The sequence below is a fragment of the Equus asinus genome, chromosome 17, assembly GCF_041296235.1.
Source record: "Equus asinus isolate D_3611 breed Donkey chromosome 17, EquAss-T2T_v2, whole genome shotgun sequence".
NCBI classification, from domain to species: domain Eukaryota; kingdom Metazoa; phylum Chordata; class Mammalia; order Perissodactyla; family Equidae; genus Equus; species Equus asinus.
In genome coordinates this window covers 34,393,524-34,412,296 of record NC_091806.1, presented here as the reverse complement: position 1 = coordinate 34,412,296, position 18,773 = coordinate 34,393,524, and the positions used below count along the sequence as shown (strand labels likewise).

Genomic DNA, 18,773 nt, shown 5'->3' with positions numbered 1-18,773 from the left:
TTCTGGCCAGACAATGAATTAAATTCACATGAGACAGAATAACAGGGGAAAGTTAAACAGAGTTTCATAACATGTATACATGGGAGAGGCTCAGGCAAACTGATCAATTCACCAAAATGGCAGAAGTTCTCATCTTAAACACCACCCTCAGCTAAAGACAAAGGAGGATGTTGGGTGGGGGGTCAGTTATGGGAAATTACCAGACAAGTACAGTAAACAAGAGTCAGGTTATTATATTGATGAGAGTTTCTAGAGATAAGGTCATCCCTCCTTCCTGGTACGGAAAGGGAGACACCTTTTCAGATGGAGATTTCCTTTACAAATGTAAACATCTCTTAACAAAGGGTAAGTAAATTCTACTTTTCAGAAACTTTTCAAAAACTGTCTGCAGTTTTTAAAAGTCACCAACCCAAAATAATCCTCATGCAAAAGAGACATATCTTGGGGTGGCTAATTCCACTCCCCCACACAATATATACATTGACCCTATGCAATTATCTTAATCTACATCTCTAAGATCCACAGCTCACTTAGAATCTAGAGAGGTATCATGGTGACAGCTCTTGATATTCATCAGTTTAATTATTTCAGAATTATTTTATATTATTGGGTTCATTGTTACCCAGAGATGTTGATCACTGAAATGTTTGATTCAGGGAGCAATGAAAGAGAGGGTAGTTTGAAAGCCATGTGTGTGCCAAGAGACAGTTGATGTTTATGGCTCTTAGCAGCAGAGCTTAAAAAATAATAATAACTGATTTAATTGGACAAAATGCAGCCCGGCTTGTGATTTTATGTCATCCAGATAAATGATATATGTTTGTTCAGTCAGAGGCAATTATTTCCCATTCTATTGAAATAATGAATTAGATTGTGTTGTGTGTTTACATGGTTTGATGAAGTCTCAGGGACAATGATGTGGCAGGAGTTCCTGGGTTCTTGCCCCTTGGGATTATGCTTCTGAGATACAGCCAGTGATTCAGACCCTACAGATCTTTGGCATCATCCGATTCTGAAATAGTCATAAAAATCTGATTTGAGTGAGTCACAAGAGATAGGAAGGAAAGGAAAGGATCCATTGGCAGGAAACAGGCTATAAAATTGTTCATGGTATGCATTTAGCATAGGCAATTTCGTATGGAAAAGCTTAGGGACTTGAGACAAGAGCTACCTGAGCAAAGATAGTGGGACCCTGTGAATAGTGACTTAACTTGTGAATTATCGTTAGAATTTTCATGCTAGGGGAAGTAGATTAATATTGTAAAAGATAGAATGGATTGACCTGGTGACAGGAAATGGCAATCAATTGAGCCAGTTAGGTGACGAGTGCTTCTGGGACCATTCCAGATTCAATGTGGGACGTAAGTGAAGTTTGTTTTCAACACTCCGTATCCTTTGGCTAACTTTCCTTGAGTTCTTTTCTATCCCATGGGATCTGACTTCATGATCTGATCTTTTACCTCTACTCTAAAAGCCAAGGGTTTATCTTTGAGCCATTGCCTTCTTTTGATATGAAATACTCTTTTGCTTTATCTCATCAGCTTCAGGATGATTCTTTAAGCTATAAAAATAGCAAGCAAAGCTATTTTCACATTTTAATGACAGAAAGCCCAGATTTTAAGATGAAAAGTTATTTGAATTCATTGCACATTCCTATATTTTCTACCCCATTCATTTTTTCCGTGTAATGATGAGTTTGGGCCACACAGGAGGAGAGTGAAACACATTGATGAAGGACAGAATGTGTGTTTGTTAGGCAGTGCAATATGGATGATATAAAAAAAAATTTGGTTTTTCAGTGAGCACTTACTGTCTTCCAAACATTGTATGTTTCACATATACCATCTCATTTTAACCTTCATAACAACTCCATGAGATGGATATTATAAGTATCTTTGTATAGGTGAACTATGACCTGTGAAGAGATACAATAACTTGTTCCAGTTCCCACTCTGGTGGATGGCAGAGATAGGATTTGGACCCTGGTTTGTATGACTGTGAAGTTACAGCTTTCAGCTATAGTACTTTACTTTTACCATGTTTTCCCACACAAAAACACTAGCTTGTAATTCCTGTTCACAAACACCAACAGACTGAAAAATAGATTCATTAGTGTTTTATCAACTTTAACCCTTCCTCTTCCTTTCTTGGAAATGAGAAGTGAGAAGAATGTACATCCTCAATGATGAAACCAGTCTCAGATTGGCCCTGGTAAGGCTGTAACTGGAAAATCAGTTCTTGAATAATGAGAATGACTTACTCTTTGCTTAGGATCCCTGAGGTTCTGCCTTTGTCTAAACTTATCACAAGAATGTGAATCTGGCCCATCTATTTCTATGTAACACAAATTCCTTTAGGCTATTACTGGAAATCTTTCAAAGCTTCTTCATTCCTGATGGGAATCCAGACAGACAACCATTATGTACCTTTGAGGTTCTCAAGGACACAAGCCCTTTTGGAGTTTAAGCAGAAACAATGTCTTAAACTGTGATGACAAATATGTACCCATATATGTGTACTTCAGATGCACTGATCGTAAGATCTCTCTAGAACAGGACTGCAGTTTTCCATAGACAGGTACAGTAATGTCATAAATTATATTCAAATGGTGGAAGAGCAATTGATTGGGTTTTGGAAGACTCTATAATTAAGTTGATATGAGATCTTGAACAAATAACTCTATCTCTAGGCTTCTGTTTACTTACCTCTTGAAAAGGAGTTGGATTCAACAATCTCTTCATCTGCCATATAGTTTCCTTGATTGACACACTGCTACTTTGGTCTTTGAGTGGAAATACATCAATCAGGTGAATCCTATAACACTAGTTACATCATGCTTACCAGAAACTTGGGTTACCAGCAACCTGTTAACTTAGCTAGAAAAATATATTGTTACCTAGTAACTATAGTTGATTTATTGACAAAATATTTGAGTATATATATAGGACTCTATGAGAAAAATAATGAAAAGAGCCTTTGGTGATGAAGAGGTAGGAGACTCTTACTTTGTTCCACCACAGAAGGCATGAGTCTTCTCTTCAGTCTCCTAATGGCTGACTTCGTTTTCTGGTTCCTCAGAGTGTAGATCAAGGGGTTCAGCAGAAGGGAGATGACAGTGAATGTGACACATGGCCTTATTTGTGGGAAGGGCAGTGAAGGGCCAGGTATAGACATAGATGCAGGGCAGAAAGTGTATAACTGGGATGTGTGAGGTGCAGGTGAAGATGGCTTTCCTCCTGCCCTCCCCAGCCTGAGACCTGAGTATCATTAGGATGACTGTGTAGGACACAAGCAGGAAGATAATCCACAGGGTTTTGAGTAAGCCGTTGTTCGAAATCATCACGAGCTCAAGTGCAAAGATACAGATGAGTTTGAGGGCCTGTGGACCATCACAGTAGGTGTCAAGAACACTGGGTCCACAGCAAGGGGTGGGGGCAGCAATAGGCATATCTCCACGATAGAGTGGACAAAGCCTCCCACCCAGGAAGCCAAAATGAGGGCAGTGCATAGCCCCCAATCATGATGGGCACATCATGCAGGGGCTTGGTGATCGCTATCTAGCAATCAAACACCATCACAGAGAGAGAAAAAAATGTCTGCTCCACCAAGGAGATGGAAGAAAAACATCTGTGTCATGCAGCTTGTATAGGATATGTCATGCAGCTTTGTATTTGACAGAATGTCTATTAAGACCTTCAGAGCAGTGATTGAGGAGAAACATGTCACATGTGGCTAGATTGTGGAGGAGGAAGTATGTGTGGGTGCAAAGGTGAGATTCACAGGTCAAGGTGACCATGATGAGGAGGTTTCCCAACAGAGATGTCAAGTACACAAAGTATGAAAAGGGAAACAAGACCAAGCTTATGTCTTAGGACTGAGTAAGTCCCAGAAATATAAATTCTTTTCCCCTGGGGCCATTTCCCAACTCCATCGAATCATGTTTGTTCTTCCTCATGTAACTTGGAAAAAATTAAACGTGTTATTTCAGAAAGGGTTTACTCTCCCCTAATAGATTCAGGTTTATGGAGACAAGTATTAGGTCTGAAGACATGAAGAGCTGGTCGAGGTTATGTCTAACGTGTCGAAAATGACATCTTTTACACAAGCATGCATTTAATTATTTCTTGTGTAAATTACAAATATTTTAGAAAATGCATAAAAACAATGTTCTTAGCATATAATTTCTAAGTATCCAAGGTGAACAAGTGGATGTTAAATATTCAGAAATGGACTATTGTGGCATGAAGGATATAAAGATAGAGCACTTTTGTGTATGGATAAGGCAGTGCCTATTTGGTATGACTGGGGGCCTTTGAGTTTCCACAGGAGTGTGGGGTTTTTTCCAGACTGAGTTCTCCATTTAAAGAGTTTAAGAACCCCCATCTGAAAAATAGTTCTCTTTGGACTGAATTCTACAGAAGCATGCCTCCCTCTTTTAAATCACAAATTTAATGCTATGAAAAATTAGAAAATTTTAAAGCCAGAAAATTTTCTGTTCCGCTATTCTTCATTAAGGGGACTACTTTGTTTCTGTCTTTACCTTAAACTTCTTTAGGTACCAAAACCCTTGGCTGTTGAATAGCTCCTAAAGTATTAAAAGAAAAGTGGTAACTTAGAGCTTCTCTTCTTTTCATTGTTCAAATTTATTTTTAAAAGTTATTTTTCTATTGTGCTATCAATGACATTCAACAGACTCATATTTGAAGAGTACACTTTGATATGCTTTGACATAAGCATATACCTATGACATCATCACTATGTTTAAGATAATTAACATTTTGTTGACACCAAAAGTGTTCTTGTCACACTTTGTCATATGTCCTCTCTACCCATTCTTCTTCAGGCAACCATTGATATGCTTTCTGTCACTATCCATTCATTTGCATTTTCTACAAAAGAATTCCTACAATATGCACTCCCTTATTGTCTGGCTTGTTTCACTCATAGAATTCATCCAAGTTTTTGTGTGTACCAATATTTTGGGTTTTTTTATTGCATAGATATGCCAGTTTTGTTTATCCATTTACTTGTTGACGGACATTTGGGTTGTTTCTGGGTTTTGACTATTACACATAAAGCCGCTACGAATATTTGTGTACAGGTCTTCGGGGGACATATGTTTTCATTTCTCTTGGGTAAGTACCTAGGAGTAGAATGGCTTTAAGTCTTAAAATTCAATAATAAGAGAACAAACAACTGAATTTTAAAAAAGTGACAAAAAGTTTCAACAGACACCTCAACAAGAAGATACACGGACAGCATATAAGTATAAGAAAAGATGCTCAGCATCATTTATCATGGGAAATGTAAATTAAAACACTACTGAGATAAGAGTACACACCAATTAGAACAGCTAAAAGAAAAAAAGACTTGTAGCAACAGTCAACAAAAATGCAGAGGAACTGAAACTCTGGTGGGAAAGTACTATGGTGCAATCACTTTTGAAAGCTGTTTGTCAGTTTTTTAAAATGTTAAGCATATACTCACTATATAATTGTATTGTTTTTAAATGCCTTCTTTTTTTCCATCAATCTTTGAAATGGACTTTAATTTCTTTCTTTGCAGTTTATCTTCCTTTTCTTACCATAAAGAGAAACAAAAGGTGAAAGTCACTTCTCCCACTTTTTGAGTGTGTTTCTCAGTACAAACGAAGATATTTCTTTTCACCTTGCTACATTCCTTTCAAGTTTTCTTTTGTCTGTACTCAATTTTGTCCCAAGTCTACTTAATATGGAAAACTAAAATAGCTACAAAAAGGTATCATAGCATACAGGGAGATACCTGGGAGCTTCTGACATCCCACAGCCTGATCAACTCCTAGCTGGCCACTTACTCATTATGCTACAAGAGAAGCTAATTTAGCCCTTTGGCCTCTGCCCCTGCATCGGTATTTGGAAACAATAGCGTTTCCCTCATGTGATTTTTGTGAAGATTAAATGAGTGAATCTATGCAAAAGCATCAATATTTAGAGCATTGCCTAATCAATATGTGAGCTTACACTTGTGTTACCTTAAAGAAAAATTCCAGGTTAGTAAGTGTCACAGACACACAGCTTCTTTAAATATACTGATAATCTTTTAGAGGAACTGTACATTTCCCAGAACGTGTATTCTGAAAGAGCTTGAACAGAACATACCATTTTGGGGTAAATTGCAAGTGTTTCTCTCCCAGTGTCAATGAGAGTAGCCCAGAGGGTGGTGACAGTGTATGGTAGCAAGGGGGTACCTTCTTGGTTTGGCTTATTATCTGACATCATCGTAGCAGACCAGAGAAGTCCAGTGTAGTTCTCTGCAATGAGAGCCACCTGGGCTCAAGTCTTGGCTTTGTCACTGTGTCATTTGGGTAAGTGAGACCTCATGGAGTCTCCCCCTCTTCATCTGTGGAATAGGGATTATAGTAACACCCACCTCACAGGGAAGTTATGAGGATTAGGTGAATTAACATATGCAGAGTCTCAGAATACGTGGCTGGTCATCTGTTATGATTAGTACTATGTTGGCTAACCTTAACACTGGAGGCTTATCAGGAAATGGATTGTGTTGAACTAAATGGCAGCTGAGCCATCAATTCTAATAGTTAAAGAGCAGAAATGATCACCAGAAAACATCTCCTCCTTTTAGTTACTAGAGATATCGTGGAGGTCCAAACTAGTTATGAAAGCACTCCACAGGGACCCCCATGTAAATAACAGATTATGGTCTACACAGAAGGGTAGAAGGTAGATAGTACCTTAGACCCCAAGTCAGGCTTATTTGTCAGAAAGGAATAGGTCTTGTGTTCACAAACTACCTTTGGTAATTCAGGCAACATCCTCCATCTTCTACTCCATTTTTCCCTATTTTTAATCCATCTAATTATTTAGCAAATATTGATATAAAATTGACAGGGTTCAAGGTTATTTGAGAGAAAGGAATATAATCCAAAAGCAGTAGAAAAAGAACTGAAATCTAACAGTGATATGGGAGTGTTGGGGACCGGCTAAAGACAAATGAGCCATGTGTGAGAAATGGGCGACTTCTCACCTAGAGGCTCAGAGAAACCTGCATGGAAGCGGTGACATCTATGTTTGCAGTATATGGGAGGGGAGAGAACAGAAGATCTGGCTTTAGGGGATCACTTGAATATATACAAGTTGCTCATGAGACAGAAGTTTTTCTGGAAAGAAAGGACACAAGTATGTGAGCATGGAAAGACATATGAAAGAATATCATTGCCATACAATTTTTATTCTTTGGTAAATCTAGGAAGGGTATGTAGGTGTTCATTGCACTATTCTTCCAACTTTTATAAGTTTTGACACATTTTATTTTCTTTCTAGTTTTAAATTTAGTATAAGAAGCAACTCTGTAGATTTCAATCTGAGGAGATCCATCTACAGGAAAGAAGCCTGACAATAATCTCTTCTTTGTGTAATTCAAGGGATTCAAGGAAAAAAAAAGAGTTGCCTTTTCCCCAATTCCAAACTGAATTCCTTTCTATGACTCTCACTTCACAATATTCTCTTTGTTCATATTTCTTAGCTGTGCTGCCTGTCACTGAAGTTTCACCCTGGAATGTAGCATCTTGTGTACTTACTACATTATTTTTAGACAGAATGTATTTATGAATAGTAACGATTACATCTAGAGTTCAATTATTCGCACTCTTTTCTCATGCTTGTGCATAGATACCCAGACAGCACTGGCGTTCACCCTCATATACAGCTATATTTCTTGCCTAAAGTCTCCAATCTCCTTCTCCAATATCTTAAATAATGTTCTCACGTACCTTGGGATTCACTTAGCTTTAGAAAATTCTGTTAAACACCCCTCTCAAAGCCAGTGATTTCAGCAGCTTCCCTTCTATCGTTACATGGAAAATGGCAGACTCAGGAAATAATATTTTCCAGGGTCTAAAATTTTCTAGCAGTGATAAAGATTCTCTCCTTGACCATATTCTACTCAGGCTCCCCTGAACTTTTCAACTGGGCTTCAACTTTTGGACCTCCATGCTTGTCTCTGCATTGTCCAATTTTAGCAAAAATCCTGCTAAGCCAGTTTAGCCAAAATCTCTCATCCTCCATATCCTATCACCCTCTATTCAGATTCCTCAACCTCCACCATCCCCCAAGTGATGTCTGATCACCTTGGCCTGGCTTTAGCGATAATCTTGTTAAGTCAATTTAGCCAGAATTCCACATTACTCCCGACATTTCCTCTTGATAGCTTTTCTTTTGGGATGTTAACGTTGATTCTTCAGAATTCTGAGCAACTTCCTTAGGCAGTTTCATGCACACAAGGTGATTCCTGAAGTGTGATACTCAAGTATTGGAAGGAGCTGTTGGACCTGAAGAGGTTATGTAGGTGAGAGTGAGGGAGCTCTCAAAGAGCTGATGAACAAAATAGGTAATGTAGTTCTCACAGGATACACATGCAACCAGAATATCCATGCTGGATCCTTCAACAAATCCTACTTGCTTGCCTTCAGAGTTTTTTGATATTCTCACCACCTCCACTGTTACTACCCTAAATCATGTCTTCATTATTTGTTTCATGGGACTATTGCAGCAGCCTCTTAATTGGTCTCCCTGTTTTTGTCCTCATCCCTCTTCAGTCTAGGCATAACAGTAGCCCCTGCAATTCTGTTAAAACATGCATCACTATTCTGCTCTTCAAAGCCCTCCAATTGCCTCCCATCCTGTTTAATGTGAAAATCAAAATCCTCATAATGGTCTAAACCTTCCTAAAGACCTGGTCCTATGGCTCCATTATCTCTCCGACCTCAACTACTAGCTCTCTCCTCCTTTCATTTACTTACAAAGGCCTCCTTGCTGTTTCTTGGATGCTCTGGGCACATCCCCACCTGAGGACATTTGCATGTCTGATTTTTGGACTGAGATTTGTACTGTGACATGAACATATTTCTAGTTTCAAAGATTCTAAAATCTAGGATGTACCTCCAGAAATGAGAGGAAAAAATATCCAACTCCCAGCAGCTGTAAAAAGTAAACAAATAAAAGCCAAGCTGATATATTGAATAATGTTTCCCACTTCATGCCAACCCTTCTGAATGCATATGCATAGTCTGATGTAGCTTTGTATGTTTCTGTCATTTTTAGGGAGACATGGTAACAGAGAATAATAACAAATTAACTGTTTTCTTAACCCTATTCTCCAATGACTTGAGAGGAGCAGAAGAGAGTTAGAGGCAATATTCATTCATTGAGTTTTGTAACTGAAAAACTTCTATGAGTATTTTCCATGTTCTACTTTCTGTGCCAGATGCTGGGGATACAACAAGTAAAGCCTCTTTCTACCGGGGGAGATAGGAAGAAGGAGGACAGGGAATTGGAAACAAGGTCCTGAGTGCTGTGCTCAAGCTAAGCCCAGGGCATGGAGGGAGAGTGGTGGAGGCATGGCCAGTGGACCTGTGGTTCAGAGGAAGGTTCGGGTAAGGACCTCGCATGAGGTCACAGGATTTGTAGTTGGTGAGGTCCATATTCTAACTCCAAATGTGCTAGCTTCCAGGCACCTGCTCTCATCCATGGGAGTGTGGGTTTATATGGAAAAACCATCAGGTGATAGTTATTTATCCTATCATAGAATCAGAGGAGGAAGTTACTTTGGATGTGTTTACTTCTTTACGATGTGATTACTTCATGAGAGAATTTATAAAATCCAATGTCCAAACTGCATTATTTTCTAACATGTGTCTCAACTTCATTCCTGGAATGGGAATGTCTGAGCATATATATTTTTCCTTTTCCTTACTGGTACTTTTATTTAGAAAGTTGGAGATTCCCGCACAGTTGTAAGAAATAAGAGAGAGGGATCCCACCTTAACCCATTTCCCCCCAATGTTCATTTCACGATCTATATGTATATCAAAACATCAAGTTGTACATCTTAAATACATGCCATTTTTATTTGTCAGTTACACCACTAGAGCTGGGAAACAAACCCCACAACAATTCCAATGTGATAAAATTGTCCGAGTGTATTTCTATTCTGATTTCTTTATTTCTCCCAAGACTGTGTCACAAAAGCAATAAACACTTCTCTAGCTAACAATTTGAGTTTTCTACTTCCTTTTGTAATGTGAAATTCATCTTTTTACATTATTATTGCATGCTGATCAGAATCTCTGAAAGTCATGTGCATCTTAGTAGAAATATAATGATTATATAGAAATCCTGTAGTCAATAGAGTTTATGTGATGGACAAACATTTTCAAACGTGGTGAGGAGTGAGAGACCAGTCTATACCTTGTCAGAAGGCACAAATCTTCTCTTCAGTCTCAACATGGCTGACTTCATCTCCTGGTTCCTCAGAGTGTAAATCACGGGGTTCAGCAGAGGGGAGATCACACTGAGGGTGGCGGAGATGGCCTTATCGGGGGGGAGGGCAGTGTAGGGCCGTGCATAGACATAGATACAGGGCACAAAGTGCAGGGTCACCACAGAGATGTGTGAAGTGCAGGTGGAGATGGCTTTCCTCCTGCCCTCCCCTGCCTGAGACCTCAGGATCATTAGGATGACTGTGTAGGACACAAGCAGGAACATAAACCACAGTGCACTGAGCAGTCCAGTATTGGAAATCATCAACAGCTCAAGCATGAAAACGTCAGTGCAGGCCAGTTTGAGGACCTGGGGGACATCACAGTAGAAAGTGTCAAGAACATTGGGTCCACAGAAGGGGAGGGGGAGCAACAGGATGATCTGCACGATGGAGTGGACAAAGCCCCCCACCCAGCAGGCCACTATTAGCCCAATGCAATGGCCTCTACTCATGATGGTCACATAGTGCAGGGGCTTGGAGATGGCCACATAGCGATCTAATGCCATCACCGACAAAGAAAATACATCCACCCCTCCAATGAGGTGGAAGAAAAACATCTGGGTGAAGCAGCCATTGAAGGAGATGGTCTTTCTCTGTGACAGAATGTCCACCAGAACTTTGGGAACTGTGATAGAAGAAAAGCAGATGTCGGCAATAGACAAATTACGGAGCAAAAAATACATGGGGGTTTGGAGGCGAGAGTCACAGGTCACGGTGACCATGATGAGGAGGTTTCCCAGCAGGGTTGTCACATACACCCAAAGCAATAAGAGAAATAAGAGCAAGTTCAGTTCTTGATTTTGGGTTAGGCCAAGGAAAATAAATTCTTTGACCCTGGTGTAGTTTTTCAGCTCCATTGAGTCATCTTTCTCTCTCCTTTGTTTCAAGCTACTTCATTTGAAAAGACTTCGCTATTTATTTTGTTTTCTTCCAACGCACTAAGAATGCAATTCAGGATGTTCCTCATGTGGTTGTACTGTTTGCAGTTTGTTGAGTTGTCCCAATTTTAAAGATCCAGTCAGTTTGGTGATCAAATCAAATTATCACAAGCAATGTCATTCAATAATTCTTTCCCTATAAAACTATTTTTTGAAAAGAATAATCATTTATGTTAAGTAGTGATGGTTACATATTTCATTTAATTAACATATTTTAGTTTTTAAATTTTGTTATTATTTTTTATTCCACACAAATTTATTGAATGTCAGGAACTGTCTGAAGCATAAATACAAAGTTAACTAACCATGGTTCCAACCACTGTAGACTCGTAGTCTACAACTTTTATATTCTTATTAGCAAACATTCTGTTGACTTCCACAGCATCTTATCTTGCTAAAAACAATGGATATCGTTCTGTTTCTTACTGCAATGTTACTGGGACATGAGTCAGTTTCCTTGCTGTTGGCTGCTTTGTTTGAATTTCTTAAAATACAACCTATTGTTCCATATAGGTTACTTGTCACTGTGATTACCTTATACTAATCAGATTATTTGCTTGATAATTATTTTAAAATATTTAAAATTTATTATTGGGAAACAAATTGAGACAATATGCAAATCCAAATCTTAAAGAATATCTGTAATTTCTTTTATTGTGTTAAAAAGACTTAAACATGAGACCTACGCTCTTAACAAATTTTGGGGTGCACAATACAGTATTAGACACAGCGCTGTACAGCAGTTCTCTAGAATTTATTCATTTTGCATAACTGATATGATCCTTGCTTGATTGTAGGGAAGAGAATAAAGATAGTGACCTGCTTTTGAGAGGTGGTGCATACTGTATCAATCACATTCTCTTCTTCCTCTTTCCCTTTGTGGGAAAAGCCAAGAGAGTGGAGGCATCACACAGCAGGCAGAGATGTACACATCTTTAGAATAATGCTTATTTTTTATAAGGTGTTATTGATCATTCTTAGGAAATTTAAAATTATTATTTGCTCTACCTCATACTTAGCAAGTGGACATTTATTGCAGTCTTCAAATGTATATGGATAAATGGGACCACATTGTCAAAGTGTTTTCAGCTTAGGAAAAGTGGATGATTTTTATAAATTAATGAACATAATGCAAGACAAAATGTAAAATGTCAAGAGGAAAGTAGAGGTAGATTTGGGCTGGATAGGTGATAATTTAGGAGATATGATTTCCAGCAGTGACAAAGATACTATTTTTTGAGTGTTTACTGTGTGTGAAAAGTTATGAAATGTTGATTTATTGAATTTTCATCACTGTCCTCTGGTAAGTATTAATATTATTCCTGTTTTTCATGTGGATTATATTATGAATCTATGTTTGACTGAGACAAAGGGAAATCTTGAAAAAGGAGGGAAGACACAACGGTTTGTTTTCCCCCTTCAATCTTATAAATATGGGGTCTAATTTCGTATAACAAGAATATTTGGTAAAGTCTGCCTGAAGATAAGAATTTGGCAGAAAGGGGCTCTGGAAACCCAATTTATGTTGACCTTAGCCTGAGGCAGCCTCATCAATAAGCAACTCAAAGAGTCACAGCAAATGCATGATGCCTTCTCTCACACTGAATGGACCACATTTCTGAATCCTTCTTAACACATCACCTCTCTTCCCAATAGTTAACACCCACCTTTGTTGTTTCTGGCACTGAGAAGATCATCTTGGCTCTGAAGCATTTAATATACCTGGAAAATATCAAAGTCAAACTATTTATATGTAATCAATACGACATCTCAATTTCACTATCCACAATTTTAACCTGAGCTAAAAGCTTAACGTCTTTACCTAATTCTTTGATCCTGAAACTCCAACTACAAATTGTATATTATTAGGTACAGAGCAGAATGAACACTGGTGACATTAATTCTTGAAAATATTGTTTCTGAAGGTATAGCCTTTTAGCAGACTAAACATCTTAGTGTCTTTACTTCCCTTTCAGGAAAGAAAGGGCAGATTCAAAAAGTCACGTTTTCAAGAACTTCCATTGTGTCCCTGTCTTATGTGAAAATCCCTCAGCCTCAGGATTAATATAAGAATTGCAAAGGGAATAATATTGGACAAGGAAGTGGAAGTCAAGTGTCTGATTCTGCTGCTGGTGATGAAGTTTCAGTGGGAGTCATTAAGAAGTTACTGAGATATGCACGTGTGGAAACACACACACACACACACACACACACGGACACATTTTGATTGGTATCCAAATTATTTAGAGGCAGTAGAGGAAATCTATCTGCTTAACCATAGCTCAAAGAGAATTTTGTTAAAACATGCCAAATGCTATGCCTGAGAGAGTACAAGGGCTCGATTTTCATGGCTTGTAAGGCTCAGAGAGCACAACATACAAATGAGTTTCAATTAGATTGCCAAAAACCTAGAAGAGAACTGGACCTCAAATCCTTGGCTACCAGTCCAGTTTTTAATTATATGCAGAATGATTATAGTCTCATAATGTTGCTATAAGTTTCCACATGTAGAGAAACAGACGATGTTTGGGGAAAAATGCTTGCCCAGTTTTCCTCTTTTCCAACACTCTACTCATATGAAATCTCTTAATTTGGATACAGCTAGATAAGCATGTTAGTGAAGCTATCTACAAAATTACAGTAGTTATTTAAGATTAGCTGAATTTATTGAATGGTTTGATCTTATATAGAATGCACTTCCACTGTTTGCAGAATGCTCATGGGTTTGGATTTACCTGCTTTTCTGTCTTGTTTTAGTACATTATGCTAGTCTACACTGATTAAAAACTGCATGAGACAGCTTGTGTGTTTGAGACGGGTAATTCCTTTCCACCCCCCAGCTTTACTGAGATACTATTGACATGTATCATTGTGTTTGTTTACGGTATACAATGTATTGATTTGGTACATTTATAATTGCGAAATGATTATCATCTTAGTGTTAGCTAATGCTTTCATCACCTCATGTTAATTACCAGTTCTTTTTAGAGTGAGATGATTTCAGACATACTGTCTCAGCAACTTTCAAGTATTACCATGTTGTTGACTGTAATCACCATCTGCACATTAGATCTCGAAAACTTACTCTTCTTATAACGGAGAGTTTGTACACTTTGACCAACATCTCTTCACTTCTCCCCATCCCCAGCACCTGGTAACCTATGTTCATTCTACTCTGTTTCTGTGAGTTCAGATTTTTAGATTCCACATATATTTGAGATCATACAATATCTGTCTTATCTGACTTGGTTCACTTAGCATAATGCCCTCAAGGTCCATCCATGTTGTCACAAATGACAGGATTTTCTATTTTTTATGACTGACCACATCTTCTTTATCCATCCATCCAGTGATGGACACTTAGATTGTCTTCATATCTTGGATATTGTAAATAATGCTGCAATGAACATAGGAATGCCGATACTTCTTCAAGATCTTAACTTCACTTCCTTTGGGTATGTACCCAGTGATGGTATTGCTGGACCATATGGTAGTCCTATTTTTAATTTTTTGAGGAATGTCTATACTGTTTTCCACAGTGGCTGTACCAATGTATATTTCTACCAACAGTGCACAATGGTTTCCTTTTCTCCACATCCTCACCAACACTTGTTATCCCTTGTCTTTTTGATGATAGCCAATCTAGCAGGTGCGAAGTGATTATCTCACGGTGGTTTTGATTTTAATTTCTCTCATGCTCAGTGATGTTGAGCACCTTTTCATGTACCTATTGGTCATTTGAATGCCTTGTTTGAAAAAATATCTATTCAATTCTTCTGCCCATTTTAAAATCTGATTTTGTTTTATTGTGCTATTGATTTTATCAGTTTGTTTAAGTATTTTGGATACTAACACCTTATCTGATACATAAATTGCAAATATTTTCTCCCATTCTGTAGGTTGTCTTTTCATTTGTTGACTGTTTCTTTTGCTGTGCAGAAGCTTTCTAGTTTGATGTAGTGTCATTTATCAATTTTTGCTTTTGTTGCTCGTGCTTTTACTATCAATGCCAAATAATTATTTCCAAGACCAATGTTGAGGAGCTTTTCCACTATTTTTTCTTCTAGGAGGTTATGGTTTCAGTTCTTATGCTTAAATCTTTAATCCATTTCAAGCAATTTTTGTGAGTTGTGTAAGATAGGGGTCTGATTTCATTATTATGCATGAGGTTATCCAGTTTTCTCAATATTTATTGAAGAGAGTATCCTTTCCCTGTTGTATATTCTTGACTTTGTTGTAAATTAATTGCCTGTATATGCATGAGTTTATATCTAGGCTGTTGATTCTGTTGCATTGGTTTGTATGTCTGTTTTTATGCCAGTACCATACTGTTTTGATTATTGTAGCTTTGTAGTATATAGTTTGAAATCATAATTATGATGCCTCCAGCTTTGTTCTTCTTTCTCAGTATGGTTTTTTCTATTCCTGTAAGAAATGCCATTGGTATTTTGAAAGAGATTGCATGGAATCTGTAGATTTCTTTGGGTAGCGTGTATACTTTACAATGGTAATTCTTCCAGTCCATGAGGATGGGATATCTTTGCGTTTATGTATATCGTCTTCACTTTCTTTCATCAATGTCTTAAGGTTTTCAATGAACAGATCTTTCACTTCCTTGAATAAATTTCTTCCTGGGCGTATTATTCTTGTGATGCAATTGTGATTGGGATTCTTTTCTTTTCCTTTTAAATTTAAAGATACATTTTTTTCTAGTATCTTTTTTCTTCTTCTTTTTTTTTTTTTTGGTGAGGAAGATTGTCCCTGAGCTAACATCTGTTGCCAATCTTCTTCTTTTTGCTTGAAGAAGATTGTCACCGAACTAACATCTGCGCTAATCTTCCTCTATTTTATGTGTGATGCCACCACAGTATGGTTTGACCTTCAGTGCTAGGACCATGCCTGGGATCCAAACAGGCAAACCTCCAGTGGCTGAGTTGGAGCACGTGAACTTAACTACTACACTACCAGGCGGGGCACAATGGTATTGTTTTCTTAATTTCTTATTCTGAGTGTTGCTAGTGTATAGAAATGATGTGCTTTTTGTCTTTGGTGATGTGCAGTTTTGCTACAATGTGAGTATAAGTGGATTACTTTTTATGTATTCTGTCAGGATATGTTGTACATCTAGGAATTTGTATTTTTCATCAGTTGTGAAAATTTCTCAGTTATATCTCATAAAATAGTACTTCTTCCTCATTCTTATTTTTTCCTCCTGAAACTCATGTCACATATAATATTTATTAAATGCATTCGTTTTCTTCTCCATGTCTCCTAACCACCTTTCTTGTGTATTCTCTCTCTTTGTATGTGATCTATTTCAGGGAGTTTCTTTAGTTCAGTATAGTTTTCATTTCTAGAATTTCTGTTTTATTCTTTTTACAAATCTCTTTTTTTCTTTTATAATATCTTGTTTCTTGCTCATGTTTTTAAAGTATCACCTTTAGACTTTTTCTGTTAGCGTTCATATTTATACTGTATGCTCTATCTGATTACTCCAGTACTCAAAGTCCTTGAGAGTGTGATTGTGTTTTGGTTGTCTCTTTTGATTCTTGCTAATAATGGCTTGTTTCTTCATGCTTTTTGTTATTTTGAATTATGAATTTATGCTCAGCTATTTATGTGGAAACTTTGGAAGGCTTGTGTTCAGTGTGCATTCCTTAAGAGAGGGCAGATATTTGTTTCTTTCAGGCATCATAGGGCTTTACTAACCCTGAATCATTCTTAGTTAATTTCTCACTTTGGGGCTTCCCATTCCATGTAGGCATTGCAAACTCGAATCCCAAACTCACATCAGGATTTTGAATTCTCTGAAGAGATTATCTTTCTTCCTCTCAAAGCCCAGCCTGAGGCAGACAAGTTATACTGTTATCTTCTTTGCTGGTAGGTGGATTTTTTTCCAGTTTACCCTTTCACTGATGGACGGGTATTAACTTCTCTGCTTTCTATCTATGTTTGGTCCTGAGCCTTTCCCTTCCTTTCCTGTGATTCCTGACGTGTGTTTAAGTGGATGTTTGGTAGAAGCAATTCTAATGTGTGTGTGCACATTTAGATCATGACTTTATTTTATGATACATGGTCTTTCATTTTGCCTGAGGAAGCTCTATTACATTTTCTCCATGGATAGTGGTGGTGTATAGGAAACCAATGATGTACATAATTTGATTTAGCATGTTACCACCTGACTGAACTCTTTTATCATTTTCCATAATTTTTCAGTGAATTCCTTTAAATTATTTTGGATACATCCTTTCAATACCAGGGAACAATGATTTCTTTTTCTCCAGCTTTCCAAAATTTATATACTTTCTCATTTTTTCTCGTGTCTTTTGAACTGTAGTGAATTAAAGTTTAAAGATTAATGTTAGTGGTAATAAAGTGCATCAGTGTCTAGCCATGGATGGTAATGGAAAGTGTTTTATTGTTTATTCATTAGGTATAATGTTTACTATATAGTTCTCGCAGATATTCTTTATCAAGATAATACTTTTTTTCTTCAGTTCCTGGCTTCTTAAGTGTTTTTTTCTTGCAAGGATTTGGGCTGAATTGTATTGAATACTTTTTGCATCACTGAGGTAATCCACATTATTTTTCTTTTAAATCTGCTGTTTCAGCATTAATATTTCTCCTTGAATTTCTGGACTAAACTCTTCCCAATAATGATTTTTCATTGCTTTATTTCATTGATATGTAATTTGCTAATGTTTTATAAGAAGTTTACATCTATATTCGAAGATGTGATTGGTGTGTATACATATATTAGATGTGTGATGTTATCAGATATATTAGGTGCTATTATCTGGTTTGCAGAGAGGGTTATGCTGTCCTAACAGAATGAGTTAAGAAAAATTCATAAGAAAACCGAAAGTTTCAGGATCCTTAAATGTTTATTGGAAATCACCCACAATACAATTTGGGCCTGATGCCTTTAAAAATGGTCTGTCTTTGACAACCTTTTCAATTCATTTACAATTAATGATCTCCCTTGGGGCTGGCCTGATGGCGCTGTGGTTAAGTTCGTGCATTCCTCTTCTTGGTGGCCTGGGGTTTGCTGGTTCAGATCCTGGGTGCAGACCTGGCACTGTTAGGCACGCCATGCTGTGGTAGGCATCCCAGTATAAAGTAGAGAAAGATGGGCACGGATGTTAGCTCAGGGCCAGGCTTCCTCAGCAAAAAGAGGAGGGCTGGCAGTAGTTAGCTCAGGGGTAATCTTCCAAAAAAAAAAAAAGATTTTTCCCCTTTTTTTAGTCCATTTTGGTAGCCTATATTTCCATGAAAATTATATGCTCTATTGTATCCTATAAGTTTTAAAAATTACATTTCAGTGAACTGCGTTTACCTCTTTCTCTTAATTGGCTGGAAGTCCATGGAGTGCATTTGTTTATATGTTCAATCAGAAAAGCGTAATTATTGAATGTGCCTGGATCTTTGGGAAACAAATGGAGGGTTTCTAGAAGGGAGTATCTTAGATTCCCATAAGATAAGGATTTTCATGGCTTCCAAAATAAGGAACTGTAGCAG

At 37.6% G+C, this 18,773-nt stretch overlaps 1 protein-coding gene across 1 annotated transcript; it reads right to left on the bottom strand.

Annotated features, from left to right (window-relative positions):
* Positions 1–10,238: 10,238 nt before the first annotated feature.
* On the bottom strand, positions 10,239–11,174 carry LOC139040656 (olfactory receptor 4D10-like). The gene has a single exon (XM_070487405.1). The coding sequence runs from the start codon at positions 11,172–11,174 to the stop codon at positions 10,239–10,241; it is 936 nt and encodes a 311-aa protein (XP_070343506.1).
* Positions 11,175–18,773: the final 7,599 nt, after the last annotated feature.

Excerpts from the sequence above, each read along its gene's own strand:
- LOC139040656 (XM_070487405.1), bottom strand. The coding sequence starts at position 11,174 with ATGGAGCTGAAAAACTACACCAGGGTCAAAGAATTTATTTTCCTTGGC.